The sequence below is a fragment of the Rattus norvegicus genome, chromosome 19, assembly GCF_036323735.1.
Source record: "Rattus norvegicus strain BN/NHsdMcwi chromosome 19, GRCr8, whole genome shotgun sequence".
Classification (NCBI taxonomy): domain Eukaryota; kingdom Metazoa; phylum Chordata; class Mammalia; order Rodentia; family Muridae; genus Rattus; species Rattus norvegicus.
This window is the reverse complement of record NC_086037.1, coordinates 54,500,268-54,516,640: the sequence shown is the minus strand read 5'-3', so window position 1 is coordinate 54,516,640 and position 16,373 is coordinate 54,500,268. Positions and strand designations below refer to the sequence as shown.

General features: G+C 45.9%; 1 protein-coding gene across 2 annotated transcripts in view; it reads right to left on the bottom strand.

Moving 5' to 3' along the window:
• Pkd1l3 (polycystin 1 like 3, transient receptor potential channel interacting) overlaps positions 1–16,373 on the bottom strand; it is a 65,068-nt gene that overhangs the window by 42,956 nt on the left and 5,739 nt on the right. For both annotated transcript variants that reach the window (XM_039098288.2, XM_039098289.2), the window contains exons 3-6: positions 14,408–14,509; positions 12,116–12,165; positions 9,907–11,226; positions 8,113–8,244 (exon numbers count right to left, since the gene is read on the bottom strand). In XM_039098288.2, the coding sequence (XP_038954216.1) occupies positions 8,113–8,244; positions 9,907–11,226; positions 12,116–12,165; positions 14,408–14,509 (1,604 nt within the window). The remainder of the gene's footprint in view (positions 1–8,112; positions 8,245–9,906; positions 11,227–12,115; positions 12,166–14,407; positions 14,510–16,373) is intronic.

Below are 16,373 nucleotides of genomic sequence, written 5' to 3'. Positions count from 1 at the left end.
TCGAAGGCATGGGTGGCGGCATCAAAAGCTTCAAGATACCCAGAAAACAGAGAGCAGGAAGAATTTTTTGTCTGTTTGTTGTTTTTGAGACAGGGTTTCTCTGTGTAGTCCAGGTGGTCCTGGGACTCACTCTGAACACCAGGCTGGCCTCCAATTCACAGAGATCCACCTGCCTCAGCCTCCCGAGTGTTGGGATTAAAGGCCTGTTGTGCCTCCACCTGGCAAAGGGAGACGTTCTAAGGACAAAAAAATCAGTTCTGTTTTATGTAGGCTGTTCTCATATAAAACAAGGGGAGCAAGAAAGGCTAAGAAGTCAGGGTCAGTGTGCATGCCTTAACCCCAGAACCCAGGAGGCAGAGACAGGAGGTAAAGTAAGTTCAAAGCCAGCTCAGGATGAATAGTCAGACCCTGTCTCAAACCAACCGATCAGTCACCTAACTACCCAGACGGATATGTGAGTCAAGTTTGATCGGATGGTTTCTGGATAACTACTGTAGCTACTACTATCTTTATTATGAAATGTTATTTTCTTTCAAAGTTATATTTATTACAAGCTTCTGTAAGCCAGGCAAGGTGGCCCACAGCTTTCACCCCAGCACTTTAGAAGCAGAGGAAGGGGGAGCTCTGTAAGTTTGAAGCCAGTCTGGTCTACAAAATGAGTTCTAGGACAACCATGGCTATTTGTCAGAGAAACCCGGTCTCAAAAACCAAACCAGGGGCTGGGGATTTAGCTCAGTGGTAGAGCGCTTGCCTAGCAAGCGCAAGGCCCTGGGTTCGGTCCCCAGGCCTGAAAAAAAGAAAAAAGAAGAAAAAAAAAACCAAACCAAACAGACAAACGAATGAAAACCAAACCAAACCAAACCAAACCAAACCAAACCAAACCAAACCAAACCGAAAAGCTTCTGAAAATATCAAAGCCTGTCCACAGAGTGAATCCAAGGCCAGCCAGGGCTACACAAACAAACAAAAAAGAGGATATACAGAATTTAAAACTAAGATGCTGAACAAAACATCTGAAGTATGGATAACAGCAGCCTCAGCAATGAAGGCCTCTAACAAGGAAGGTGGGGGTGGGTAGGAGGAGGCACAGAGCCCTCCAGAGGAGGACTGAAGCCAGAGGGGCGCATCTCAATGGTGGAGCACACGCTTATGTTCAAGACCAAGTCTGAGCAGTCAACAGAAGCGAAGTCACAAACACAGCTGCAAAGACACGAGCTCATAACGGGAGGCCCAGCTTCCTTAGAAATCAGCACACTGCCTCTTTACCTGCTGGTTGATACAACTAGAGGTATTGAGAATAGGGGCTCTCAATAGAGAAAATGCCTTTATAAGATTGGTCTATAGGCAAGCCTATATGGCATTTTATTGACTAATGATTGGTGTGGGAGGGTCTGGTACATCGTGGGCAGTGCCACCCCTGGGCAGGTGACCCTACGTTGTCTAACAAAGCAGGCTGAGCCAGCCATAGAGAGTAAGACAGTAGGCAGCACTCCTCCATGGCCTCTGCTTCTGTTTCTCCTCCAGGTTCCTGCCTTGGCCTCTCCCGATGATAGAGCATAACCCATCAGCCAAATAAACCTTTCCTCCCCAAGGTGCTTTTGGTTATAGCGTTTGATTACAGCAACAGAAACCCTAACCAAGACACCTTACCTTTAAAAGACCCCCTCCCAAAAAGAGAATTGTACAAGCCCAAGGCCTTCAACTATAAAAATAAAAAATAAGTTTTTAGATATGTGGGACAAGCTGACCCATCATTTAGACGAAACAGACCAGAAAAGAAAACAAAATGCAGAAACCAGACTAAATTATGGGCACTGCTCCATGGGCCACCTGACAAAAAAAAAAAGTCCCTGACCCCCCAGAAGCCCTGACCACCATGTACTTTTTGCTAACTCACTGTTATGATTATAGCCAAAATAGGTAACATACACATATGCCTCATTTACTCTACCAATCACATCCCTGTAACCATACATCTGCTTCTGTAAGCCTGCTTCTACTCCCCAATGCCCTATAAAAACCCGTCCCTGGTTCTGCTAGGCGCGCCAGTCTTCCAAATTGACTGGGACGCCCACAGATACCTGTGTATCCTGATCAATAAAAATCCTCTTACAGATTACAGCCTGTGGACTCGGTCTGGTCATTGGAGCTTGAAGATCTCCCTCCTGAGGAAAGATTCTCTCTGAGAGTCTTACATTATGGGGGCTCGTCCGGGATCGGAGATCCTCTGCCCAGAGACCACCGACCACCCACCGGGAGGTAAGCTGGCCAGTGTTTGTCTTGTCCTGTCTTGTCTTGCTTTGTGACTTGTTCTGTAAATGCTTAGTTACTTGGCTTGGGTCTAGACCGTTTATATTTGGGCGGGCCAGAGAAGGAGCTGACGAGCTCGGACTTCTCCCCGGCAGCCCTGGAAGACGTTCCAAGGGTGTTTGGAGCCCAGTTTTTCAGGGCTCAGCCTGTATCGGAAGGATACGTGGTTTTGGGTTGGAGGAGAGAGGAGAGAGCCGGACCCACTGAAGGATCCGGACCCTCGTCGCCTCTGTCTAAATTTTTGGTTTCAGTTTGACACCGAAGCCGCGCAGTGCGTCTGTCTGTCTGACTGTTGGAATTGTTTGTCTTCTTTGTGTCCTAAATTTCTTTAAATATCTGTGGAAATTGGTTATAGGATTCTTTGTCTTGGTCTTGTTTGTCTGGTTTGTTTTCTGTGGTATTGTCGAGTGTCTTTTTGGCTTTTGTTTCGTTTTTGGACTTTGGACAGACGACTGTGTTTAAAATCTTGGACTGACAACTGTGTTTAAAATCATGAAACTGTTTGCTTTGTCAAGGAGTTTTACTTGGTCCTCTTGGTGCTTAACTTGGAAATAATTTGCTTGAGAAAAATTGTTTTCTGCCAGGGAGTTTTATCTTTCTCTCTTGAGCCTCCTCCCCAAGGAGAGATGCCCCTCCCTTTGCTCCCCTTGTCCAGTCTAGCTGCTGTTAACAGTTGTGTATAAAGAACTCCAGGTTAGTGAGTGACCCTGTCTGAAACAGGTATTAACAAGAGCCTAAAAGCTTTACCTTAGATCCTGAAGAAAAATTCTCCCTGTTGCTTAAACATTCACAGCTTCTAAGGAAGGGACAGCACAGAATAAGAAAATATAGGGACTGAGGGTGACAAGCATGCAGGCCTGCTAGCAAGCTGCAGGCTGCGCGTGGGCAGTGGCGAAGCTCAGGCCAAGTCAGCGTAAGAGGAGTTTCAAGGTGATGAGGCCGGCCGGCTTTGACAACAAGAAGATAGCGTAGAGTTAGTGGTTGTTTTTATGAGACTTTTGGCCCTGAAAAAAATAATTCCAGTTGCTGCCTTCAGTGGCCAGACCTTCAACACTTGCTCACAGAAGGAGAGCGTTCATTAAGAGAAGTTCTTGGGCTGGGGATTTAGCTCAGTGGTAGAGCACTTACCTAGGAAGTGCAAGGCCCTGGGTTCGGTCCCCAGCTCCGAAAAAAAAGAACCAAAAAAAAAAAAAAAAAAAAAAAGAGAAGTTCTTTAAGGGAGCCTGCCTTATCTGCTGGCCCTATTCCAAGAGAGGAGTTGATCTCCAACATTAAGTAACCTTCCCTGTTAGTCATCATTGACATGGAGAGTGCCTTTGATCCTATCCCCACAGCAGCCAGTTCCTTCCCCTGTGGTCAAAATGCCCCAGGTTGGGGGACAGAGAAGCCCCTAAAATAGTTTCAAAAAGAATCTGCAACAAACTGTGAAGAACTTTGTTTTGCCAGTCAAAATTTAGAATTCAGGCTTTGGCTGTGGCCAAGGTCAGGATTAATGTTTTCTTTTCCATGGGCCTTTAGCCCACTGAGACAGTTTGGTAAAGGGCTGCTACTGAGGTCCTGAAAGTCCCAGGTGAACTGGTTACAATTCTTTTGTCAGCCACTTGGCATCTGGCACCCAGGTCCTAACCATCTCTCCATCCTTTTGTTATTAGTTCTTAAGTCCAGAGAGATAGTCGGTAACAGATCAGCTCCCTCTCTGCTTGCCGTTCTGTTTCACAGACACAAAGCTTGTGCTTATTTTTACAATGGCCTTTTTGTCCCAAAAAGTCCTCCTGGTTTAGCTGTGTGACTAAATGCTATTTGTCCTCTTCAGTGGACCTCTATTCTCAAGATTCTCTTGTTTTCTCACCATCCCATTTGAGATGCTTGTTAGTAACTGTTACAGGTCTTCTTTACCACTGAGAAAAGATAGAATCCTACTAGAGGCCAGAAAGAATGTTCCAGACATAGATAGAAGACCCTCACTCCTGACTGTTGACTTGAATACCCCTGAAGGTAGGAAGTGCTCCGGGTCTGCCACCAGGCTCCAAGGGTGGGTCTCCGAGGGGCTGGAAAATGCCCCACCAATCTGGCTAAGATAAAAAAAAGATATAAAGAGAAAAAGTTACAGAAATTTAAAGGGTTAAGCTAAGTTGCTGAGAGTTAGTATAAGTTACAGAAAAAATAAAGTTAAAGTGTAGTTACATAAGTAGACAGCATCTAATAGCTGTAGTGAGACTGCCCCAGGAAGAACAAGAAGGGCCTCTCCAGCAACCGGGAAGGCAAGCCTCTTGGTCCTAGAGTACTGGCTATGCGAAAAGATAGAAGGAAAGCCCGCCCAGTTGTTTTGTGAATACGGGGGCCTAACACTCTGTGCTCCTACGCCCAAATGGGCTAGTGTCCAGCAAAAGACCTTGAGTACAGGGGACTACCGACAACAAATGATACTCATGGACTACCCGAAGAACGGTGGACCTTGGCGTGGGCCGGGTATCCCACTTGTTCCTTGTGATTCCAGACTGCCCCTACGAGTCTAAACCCTGCAACCCTGCTCCCGGACCCTGACCTAGACACCCCCTTTCATGACTGTCAGCAGGTGCTCACTAAAGCACAGGGGTGACATAAAGATCTGACTGACCAGTCACCAGAGGGGGTAGATGCCATCTGGTTCATAGATGAGAACAGCTTCTTCTCGCTAGAAAAGACCGTACCTGGTGCTGCTGACCACCCTGACAGCCATCAAGTCTCAGCCCTCACCAGCAGCGTACTAGCTGTTGGGGCTGAGAGCTGGGACCTAGAGGGACACTCAGATCTTCAAAAAGCTCCCTAGACTTAAGTGATTGGGAGGTTGCTATAATGCTCACTTGAGGAGTGTGTTTTAGAAACAAGAATTTCATGTTTGCCTGTTTGCCCTGGGTTCCCTCAAAATAGGTGTAAAGATAGGCTTGATTTTTATTACAAATGATATAATATTACATATGTTAGTACTCCTAACACTTCTTGGGACTGTGCCTCAGGGATCACAATCTATATAAGTTTAAAAGTTCTAAAAGACCTTGGTGTATAGGTTCAGATAGTGTCCAGATTAGAATCCTGATGCTAAAGACTTAATAAGACACAAAAGAGAGTTAAAAATTATTTAAGGCTATCTAGGTGCTACAAGGGCAGCACAAGGACATCTGCTGTTGCCCTACAATACAAGGCTTATAGAAAAATTCAAAACTGCCATTGACTCAGATATAAAAAAAATAAAAAAGACTTTTTAGCTGACCTCCAAGAACACCTAACCTCCCTCTCAGAGGTAGTCCTTCAAAATAGAAAAAGATTGGACCTGATATTCCTTAAAGAAGGAGTCTGTGTGCTACACTAAAAGAAAAATGTTGTTTCTATACAGATCAGACAAGAATAATAAGAGATATAGTCTTTCAGTCATTCAAACTTTTGTGCTGAGACAACAGTATCAGATGGTGAAACAACAAAAAACAGAGGTACCTTAACCAAGTTGAGTGGAAGATTCCATTCAAGGACAAAAAGAAAATGGGGGAATAAAAGACCCCCTCCCAAAAAGGGAATTGTACAAGCCCAAGGCCCTCAACTATAAAAATAAAAAATAAGTTTTCAGATATGTGGGACAAGCTGACCCATCATTTAGACGAAACAGACCAGAAAAGAAAACAAAATGCAGAAACCAGACTAAATTATGGGCACTGCTCCATGGGCCACCTGACAAAAAAAAAAAAAAAAGTCCCTGACCCCCCGGAAGCCCTGACCACCATGTACTTTTTGCTAACTCACTGTTACGATTATAGCCAAAATAGGTAACATACACATATGCCTCATTTACTCCACCAATCACATCCCTGTAACCATACATCTGCTTCTGTAAGCCTGCTTCTACTCCCCAATGCCCTATAAAAACCCGTCCCTGGTTCTGCTAGGCGCGCCAGTCTTCCAAATTGACTGGGACGCCCACAGATACCTGTGTATCCTGATCAATAAAAATCCTCTTACAGATTACAGCCTGTGGACTCGGTCTGGTCATTGGGGCTTGAAGATCTCCCTCCTGAGGAAAGATTCTCTCTGAGAGTCTTACACCTTCTTGTCCCTTTTCTTGCTTTTAAAATTGGCAAAACAAACAAAAACTTCAAAAAACAAAAGCAAAACAAAACAAAAACAACAATAATAAGAAAAAAACAAGGGGTTGGGGATTTAGCTCAGTGGTAGAGCGCTTGCCTAGCAAGCGCAAGGCCCTGGGTTCGGTCCCCAGCTCAGAAAAAAAGAAAAAACAAAACAAAACAAAACAAAAAAAACCCCAAACACCAGAGAGTGTGGGGCCATAGTGTGGAAATGAAAGCAGTATCTTTTAGGAGACTAATTTGCCCATAAAAGTGCATCATCACTTCCACATGGTGCTGCGTATGTTCAGAATTATTTGAGTAAGTACTCAATGTTTTTACAAGGATGAACCGAGGTAGGCTGTTTCCACGAATGAACAAAATATCTGGATAACACTGGTCAGTTAATCTATGCAGACAGTCGTGGAAAAAATACCTGTGGCAATGTGTTAAATTAAAAGAGATCAAAGTCTCTGGGCAGTGGTGGCGCGCACCTTTAATCCTAGCACTTGGCAGACAGAGGCAGGCAGATCTCTGAGTTTGAGGCCATCCAGGTCTGCAAAGTGAGTTCTAGGACAGCCAGGGCTACACTGAAAAAGCCAAAACCAAAACCAAAACAAAGCAGCAAAACAAAACCCCAAATCAAGATGGGGTATCAAGATGTCTGCATACTTTAAATTCCCATTTTATTTATTTATTTATTTATTTATTTATTTATTTATTTATTTATTTATTTATTTATTTATTTATTTTGGTTCTTTTTTTTCGGAGCTGGGGACCGAACCCAGGGCCTTGTGCTTCCTAGGCAAGCGCTCTACCACTGAGCTAAATCCCCAACCCCTTAAATTCCCATTTTAAAGAGCTTGTGGCTTAGGGAGGAGCATGTGGTTCTGCACAGCCCGTGATGGACAGTGGAGGCAACAATCACACCCCACTGCGAAGATCTGCAAGGGCAAAGGGGTGAGTGTGGGGGCTGTTTCCTCACAATCGTATTTTCTCTGCCTTGATTTGCTTCCTATGAACTTACTATTTGTGTAATTGAGAAACCCAGACGGAGTCGAGATGTGGCTGTCTTGGAAGTGCTTTTTAGCATGCATGAATCCCCGGGCCTGAATGGGTGTGCTGGGTGCATTAGTGCATGTCTGTTATCTTGGAACTGGGTGATGCAGGTGGGAGGGTCAAGAGTTTAAGGTTGTCCTGGGCTACATAACAACCTAGAGACAAGCCTGGGACACATGAGAGCCTGTCTCAAAATAGAAAAAGTAAAAACAAACAATGCTCCCAGCCAACACACAAAGACCCAAACCAACCAACCAAAAGCAGCAAAACCCCAGAGACATGTTTATTGTGTAAAATAGACAGGAGAACATAGAGTTTTTTTACGCTACCACCTTTTTATACATACAAAGCAGAACGATTGGTTATGGGGAAGTGATGCCATCAAGCACGCATGCTGAAAACCAAAAGGTCAGAAGCATCCAGATTTCGAAGCCTGTCCCAAGACCACTGTATCTACCACAAGCTGTGCTTTGCAAACCGTGACTCTGTGAATACCAATGTCTGTCAGCACACTCACTCGCTTCAGACTTAAAAATACTCAGCTCGGTTTCCATCAGGAACTTTCATGATGCCCAGTTCTGTAGGGGGCACAACCTCCCCATTGTCTCTTCCCTACCTGCTGCTGTGTCACCTCCCCCTCTCTGCTTACCTGAGCTGATGTGGAAGATGTTGGCAGGAAGTCTCTCAGCCTCTGGAGGATGCTGCAAGCTTTCTGAAATTCACTGTGAGCTTGAGAAGCAGGATTTGCTAGGATCAGCTTCCCTGCTGTCTCCTCTATGACCTGCTGGGGAGAGAAGATTGTCGGGCTGGAGAGATGGCTCTGTAGGCGAATCCACAGGACGGAAGGCCAGAACTGATTCCTAACCTCCAGGCTGTTCTCTGACCCCCACGTGAGTGACGTGGCATGTGCACACCCATACTCCCAGAAACACAAACACATGAAGGTAATGAAAACTTAAAAGATAACATTTTATCAAAATTATTTGTACAGAATTATTTTCATGTATTTGGAGTTTGGTATACCATGTTAATGAACACTGGTCGAGGATAATATTCTAAGTTTCATGAACTACAGGTTCCAAAAGAGTTTTAGGGAGAATCCCTGCTAGTGGGTGGAATTGATTTCCACTTCCCTCGTACATGAGAGAAGACGAATAAGAATTTTATGGAACAAATAGGATGAGGTTGCTGGTAAGATTATAGGAATGAGTTCACAGAGAGCTTACCTAGAAATACAAGGTTCCAAGTTCAAGACTCAACAATGGGGGAAAGAGTTCATGTTCAAAAGGGAACACAAGCTAGACCACCTCCTCAGCACACCATCCCCCTGGGTCACGTGGTTCAATGGACTATTCCTGACTTCCTGGAAGAGGTCACTCATAGACACTCATAGACAGACCCTAGACCTTATTGTGGCTTTGACTGACTGAGGTGCAAATACGATGAAGATGCGGGGGGCGGGGGGCTGCAGCTGCCACCCCATGACCCACTGGAAGCTGGAATTTCCGGATGCTATCCTAGCTATAGGCAGCTGCGCAGACACATACCAGAGTGTAACCTGGGCCACATTGTGGTATATCTTAATATTTATGTAGCTCAGGCTGGCCTTAAATTTACAATCCTCCTGCCTCAGTCTGCAGAGTGCTGGGATAAAGGTGTGTGCTATATCATGTGCCTGTGTCTAGTTATCTCACTGTTGCACACTTACCTTGACTTGGGCAATGCCGGTAAATTCTCTTAACGGCTCCAGCGATTTATCTATAAACACTTCCCTTCCGGATATTCACTCTACGTTTCTAGCTTCTGTTTATTTAAGGAAGCGAACCAAATTCCATCCCATTAAGCTTTCGCGGCTGGTCCTTCCCTGGTGGAAGACGGTGCTGGGACAAGTGTGAATCTCTAGCTTCCATCACTACCGGAAGCGGAGCAAATGGGATGTTTTAATGGGAAAGAGCTGGGCTGCATATGAGTAGGGTTTGAATTTGTAACAGTAGGAGTGGGGAATGGGATTCTTGCCAGTCACTTGTCTCCGTGGCTTTACCTTTTCTCTGGAACCTCTGGCACAGTGGGAGCAGGCTAGCAGAGGTCCTTCACCGGCCAACGGTGAATAGGTGAGTCCTAAGTCAAAATGGGCCACCAAGTACTGCAGTGGGCACTCAACCCACTGGGAGAAATAGTCTTGGGCTCAGTTCATTTTGCTTTTAGTGTACGGTCCTCCTGGGAGGTAAGAGGGTAAGAGGATTTTTAAAATCCTAACCCTGGGGATGTCGTGATAGAAAGACACAGGGGCTCTTTTCATGACTATTTTTTCAACACTGATGATTGAACCTGGGGTCATGCACATGCCAGGACAGTGTTTTACCACTCAGCCACATCCCCAGACCTGTAAGTGCTTTTTCAGTGTCATGAAGCTACCCAGTTATCTTCTCTTTTCCAGACTTGCCTGATTGGTTGAACTCTGAAATGACATCTGTGGATGGGTGGAGATGACTCCTGGGGGGGAGTCTTCCTTTGCATTTAAAGTGATGTCTGCCAAAGATCTTCCTGTAGGTATTGTGGATTCAAGCCTGGTGACCTCTGTTATCACTGGCCATGGTGGGCTGTTTGGTACTGGTGTGTCTGATGTCACCTGTAGTGGACTACTGCTGGATGCAGGTGTGTCTGATGTCACCTGTGGTGGGCTGCTGGATGCAGGTGTGTCTGATGTCACCTGTGGTGGGCTGCTGGATGCAGGTGTATCTGATGTCACCTGTGGTAGACTGCTGGATGCAGGTGTGTCTGATGTCACCTGTGGTGGACTGCTGCTGGATGAAGGTGTGTCCGATGTCACCTGTGGTGGACTGCTGCTGGATGCAGGTGTGTCCGATGTCACCTGTGGTGGACTGCTGCTGGATGCAGGTGTGTCTGATGTCACCTGTGGTGGGCTGCTGGATACAGGTGTGTCCGATGTCACCTGTGGTGTGATGCTGGATGCAGGTGTGTCTGATGTCACCTGTAGTGGACTACTGCTGGATGCAGGTGTATCTGATGTCACCTGTGGTGGGCTGCTGGATGCAGTTGTGTCTGATGTCACCTGTAGTGGGCTGCTGGATGCAGGTGTGTCCGATGTCACCTGTGGTGGGCTGCTGGATGCAGGTGTGTCTGATGTCACCTGTGGTGGGCTGCTGGATACAGGTGTGTCTGTTGTCACCTGTGGTGTGATGCTGGATGCAGGTGTGTCCGATGTCACCTGTGGTGGGCTGCTGGATGCAGGTGTGTCCGATGTCACCTGTGGTGGGCTGCTGGATGCAGATGTGTCCGATGTCACCTGTGGTGGGCTGCTGGATGCAGGTGTGTCCGATGTCACCTGTGGTGGGCTGCTGGATGCAGGTGTGTCTGATGTCACTTGTGGTGGGCTGCTGGATGCAGGTGTGTCTGATGTCACCTGTGGTGGGCTGCTGGATGCAGGTGTGTCTGATGTCACCTGTGGTAGACTGCTGGATGCAGGTGTGTCTGATGTCACCTGTGGTGGACTGCTGCTGGATGAAGGTGTGTCCGATGTCACCTGTGGTGGACTGCTGCTGGATGCAGGTGTGTCTGATGTCACCTGTGGTGGACTGCTGCTGGATGCAGGTGTGTCTGATGTCACCTGTGGTGGGCTGCTGGATGCAGTTACTACTGATGTCACCTGTGAGCTTCTGGTTGGGGATGTTATTGTCATCTTGTGTGTGGCTTTTGGAAGTACTGAAGAAACTGGGTCGATGGGGAAGCACAGTATCTCAGACTGAAAGATAAAAACATGTAAAGGAAGAGGTTGAACCTTAATTTAAAAAAGCACAGTAGCATTGGCGCAGTATTCTCTCTTCCCTTTGGGACCCACGTGTTCTTTAGGACACAGCCTGCATGCAGCTGTCAAACACCTCTGAGAGAACATGATTTCACACACTGAGGGCAATGGATTTATTGCCCATCATTTAATAACTTATTAAACACCTACTGGGTGCTAGGCTGAGAAGGGAATTTCACTTCATCTTTGTCTTTTTTTTTTTAAGATTTATTTATTCATTTAATGTATGAGTACACTGTAGCTGTCCTCAGACACACCAGAAGAGGGCATCGGATCCCATTACAGATGGCTGTGAGACACCATGTGGGTGCTGGGAGTTGAACTCAGGACCCCTGGAAGAGCAGTCAGTGCTCTTAACCACTGAGCCATCTCTCCAGCACTATCTTTGTCTTTTTTATACTGCTAGAAACACTTCTCCAGTTGACATGGGATCAAAGAAACCAAGCAATTTAGATGGGTTCTAACAGGTCACCATGCAGACTCTGAAGGGAAGGCAGCTGTACTGATTGTTGCCTTCCTGACCCTCTGGTCCTTCTCCTTCTCTCTGATTTCCAGAGCTTACCTTATTGCCCCTGTTTCTAAAGGCAGCTACAAGTTCTCTGAATGAATCAGAGGGGAAAACAGACAGCCGCAAGGAGGTGGCCATGGCATCTGCACGAGACCCAGAGACCGGTGGCTAGGATCTTCTTCAGGTTACCCACTAGCCCAGCTCTGCCATGTGCTTTCCTTTCTAGAAAGCTCTCTAAGAGACAATAAAACCCTGGCAGGACCCATCAGACAGCAGAGAGCTGAATACTTCCCACGTGTCTTGTGACACAGTACTTACCAGCTCAGGAGGGGCGGGTGGGTGGCACATGGATAACGGGGGACCATCGCCTAGAAAAATAAGAGAGCAAAGCCGCATGTGAGTAACTTGAAACAATTTGGAAAATGAAGCTGATCAAAAATACACTTTATGGGGTTGGGGATTTAGCTCAGCGGAAGAGCGCTTGCCTAGCGAGCGCAAGGCCCTGGGTTCGGTCCCCAGCTCCGAAAAAAAGAACCAAAAAAAAAAAAAATACACTTTATGAAATTCTCAAAGAATTGATAAAAGCGTTGTTTTTAAAAAGTCATGAAAAAAAATCACTGCTTTAGAGGGCTGGGTTTTCAGCCCGGTTGTAGAACATTTGCCCAGCATCCATGAGACCCTAGATTCAACCTCCAGTACTGTCAGGGGAAAAAGTGTTAGTTGAGTAATAACCCACAGATTGTACTAATAAAATCTTGGAGGGGGTGAGTATTTAGCTCAGTGGTAGATCACTTGCCTAGAAAGCTCAAGTCCCTGGGTTCGGTCCTCAGTTCTGAAAAAAAGAAAGAAAAGAAAAGTTCTTAAAATCTTGGGTGTGAGGGTAATGAGGTCTGTTAACTGGATTAAGGAGTTCTAAATTCTTTAGTTTATTACTAGTGTGGGAGGTTCAATGCCTCTGTAGGGCTGGCTCTTTTTACTCACGCTTTCACGGGTTCTAGAAACGGAACCCAAGTTACCAAGCCTGCACAGCATGCACCTTTACCACCTGAGCCATCTCACCTGTCCTTTTTATTTTGTAGTGTGTGTGTGTGTGTGTGTGTGTGTGTGTGTGTGTGTGTGTGTGTTTATGTGCACTTGTCCTTGCAAGAGTCTTTCTCTCATCTCTGACCTCAAGAATAATTGCTAGATCCACTGTAAACCTGTCCCAGTTTTACCCTCTGTCTGGTGCCCTCTCTAATCATCCAGCATGGGTATAGCCTGTGGTAATTTGAATGGCTATGCCACATGTTTGAATGCTTGGCCCATGGGGAGTGGCACAGTTAGGGGGTGTGGCCTTGTTGGAGGAAGTGTGTCACTGTGGGGGTGGACTTTGAGGTCTCCTATACTCAAGCCAAGTCCAGTGTTAGAACACAGTCTCCTGGCTGCCTTCATATAAATATGCAGAACTCTCTGCTCCTCCAGCACTGTGTCTGCCTGCATTCTGACATGCTTCATGGCATGTTGATAATGGACTGAAGCTCTGAAACTCTAAGCCAGCTTCAAGGAAATGTTTTCTTTTATAAGAGTTGCCTTAGGGGTTGGGATTTAGCTCAGCAGTAGAGCACTTGCCTAGCGAGCACAAGGCCCTGGGTTCGGTCCCCAGCTCTGAAAAAAAGAAAAGAAAGAAAAAAAAGAGTTGCCTTAGTCATGGTGTCTCTTCACAGCAATAAAACCTTAAGACATAGACCAAAGTGTTTCCAAGCAAATGCATCTTTCCCAATTAGCATTTGTCCTTAAATGAGAGAGAGAGAGAGAGAGAGAGAGAGAGAGAGAGAGAGTGAATTTTGCAAGAATTTTTATTTTAGGAAAGAATTATTTTATAATAGAAATTTTGTGAGAAAAAATAATGCTTTTCACTGTGAAATGTATAAAAAGACAAAGTCGTACTAAGAAAATAAATACAGCTGGATGTGGTGGGGGCGTGCTTGTTACCCAGCATCTGAGGGGCTGAAGCAGGAAGACTCAGATTGTATAGTGAGACTCAAAAAAGAAGAGGAATGCAGTTTGTATATAAAATTGAGGGCCAGGGAGATGGCTCTGTGGGTAAAGTACTTGCTGTGAGAGAACCTGAGTTCAGACGTGAGACCTGTGTGAATGCTGGGCATGGTGGTACTCAGGGCGTGCTGCTCTGTCACCCCAGTGCTGAGGGAGAAACGTGGAGATCACCAGAGCTGACTGGCCAGTTAGGCTGGCCCAAGTGATGAGCTTGGAGGGAGACCTCTGTCTCAAAAGATATGGTGCAAAGCAGTAGAAGGAGATTTATGGTTCATACACACACACACACACACACACACACACACACACACACACACACGGGGGGGGGACGACAACAAAACAAAGGATTGGTCTGTGTGGCTCTGTTAAAGAGCACTTGCCTAGCATACACAGAGCTCCAAGTGTAATAGACAGCACCACATAGAGAAGGTCTCCATCCTTTTGCATTGAGATCAGATACTCAGACACAAATAGGTGCTTCCTTGACTCCCAATACAATAACTCATTTGGATTTAGCTCAGCTCCAGGAACCTCCAGGGATGATTGGACCACACACTTAGAGAAGGGACACATTACCTGGGATCATGTGTCTCTCTAACTCAGCTCCTCTTTTTTTCATGGGTTTCCAAGGATCAAGCTCGTTTCTCCAAATGTTGGCACCTTGAGGGGGGACTGCGACTGTGTGGAGACAACACAGAGGTGTATCTGTTAGTTATGGCTTTGGCTGTAAGCTCACAGATAGTCATCACACACACACATACATACACACCATCAGGAAAACACAAAGATTATCGATCATTTCCTTTAAATAACAGCATGGAGATTCTGAAGTAGCTCCCATAGCCATATCTTACCGTATACTACTGGGCATCTAAAATTGGGTCTAATTAGGCCAACACGTGAGCATCAGAGGGTTAAACTACTTGTGTGAGAAGACATGCTGCGCAAATCATCTTCCGATGTGGTTTTGTAAATCTGGTGGTAGAACTCAGGGTCCAGAAACAGCAGGCGTGGCTTTTGTGTGGTCCAGGCCCCCAGCACTTCACTGCTGATTCATACTCAGTCCAAAACTGACAGTCTGGAATGCTTCATTCCCTACACACATACACACAGGTCTGTCACACATGCAAACTGAACGACACTGTCACAGAACCACACTGGCTACACCTCAACTTAAAATTAGGACTACAGTCTTCCTCAGCCTGTATCCGCACTGCCTGGCAGTCAGCAGTGTGTCTGGTCTAGGTGCCACCATTCTTGCACGACTCTTTTTGACATCCTTACTCAGCCTCCAACCACCAGGAGCGTTTTATATCCTCTTTGGGGCAGATGACAACTTGTCTTTCACTTTATTTTAGTGTGTGTGTGAGTGTGTGTGAGTGTGTGTGTGTGTGTGTGTGAGAGTGTGTGTGGTGTGTGTGTGTGGTTTGTGTGTGGTGTGTGTGTGTGAGAGTGTGTATATGTGTGTGGTGTGTGTGTGTGAGAGAGTGTGTGTGTATCTGTGTGGTGTGTGTGTGAGAGTGTGTGTGTGTGTGGTTTGTGTGTGGTGTGTGTGTGTGAGAGTGTGTGTATGTGTGTGGTGTGTGTGTGTGTGAGAGTGTGTGTGTGTCTGTGTGGTGTGTGTGAGAGTGTGTGTGGTGTGTGTGTGTGTGTGAGAGTGTGTGTGTATGTGTGTGGTGTGTGTGGTGTGTGTGTGGTGTGTGTGTGTGAGAGTGTGTGTGTATGTGTGTGGTGTGTGTGTGTGTGTGAGAGTGTGTGTGTGTCTGTGTGGTGTGTGTGAGTGTGTGTGTGAGAGTGTGTGTGTGTGGTGTGTGTGTGTGTGTGTGTGTGTTGGGTTGGATGTGAATTTTGTTTAAAAGGATTAGGAGGCATGGTGTTGCTGGAGAAAGTGTTTCACTGGGGATGTTGAAGTTCCAAAGCCCACACAGTTAGCTCTCTCTCTTTGCCTGTGCTTGTGCACCAGATGTGAGTTCTCAGTTTCTGCTCTAGCCGCCTGTCACCATGCCAACCAAAACAACAAGGACAAGAAGCCAGCAGCTTTCATTACCTTTGGAACCACACTTCTGATTCTTTCCTGATCTTGAGCAAAATTATTTTGAGAAATTTATTACATAGTTCAAGGCTTCATTCTTATCTTGGGGGATCACTTTGTAAAGTTCTTGATTCAGGTGTTCTACTGTCTTTTTTGTTTCATTTGTGCTGATAGAGTATCACAGACTCAGTAACTTATGAAGGGCAGAAGTTTAGGGTTGGGGGTGCAGCTTGGTGTTGGGTGCTGCTTGGTTAGTGTGAACAAGACTCCGGATTGTACTAAAGCACAGGAAAAAAGGAAAAAAGAAGAGAAGAGAAAAATAAGTAAAAGGAGAAAGAAAAAAACAGGAATTAAATCTTCTCAGTTCTGGAGCTGGAAAGGTCTAAAATCATGATGTCTGGTGAGGGGTCAGGGGGAGAGAACAGTTGTGGCCTCACATGAAGACAGAGGACGAGGCATATCACCAAATAACAGTTACTAGGGAGGGGACCTGGTGGCCTAGGAACCTCT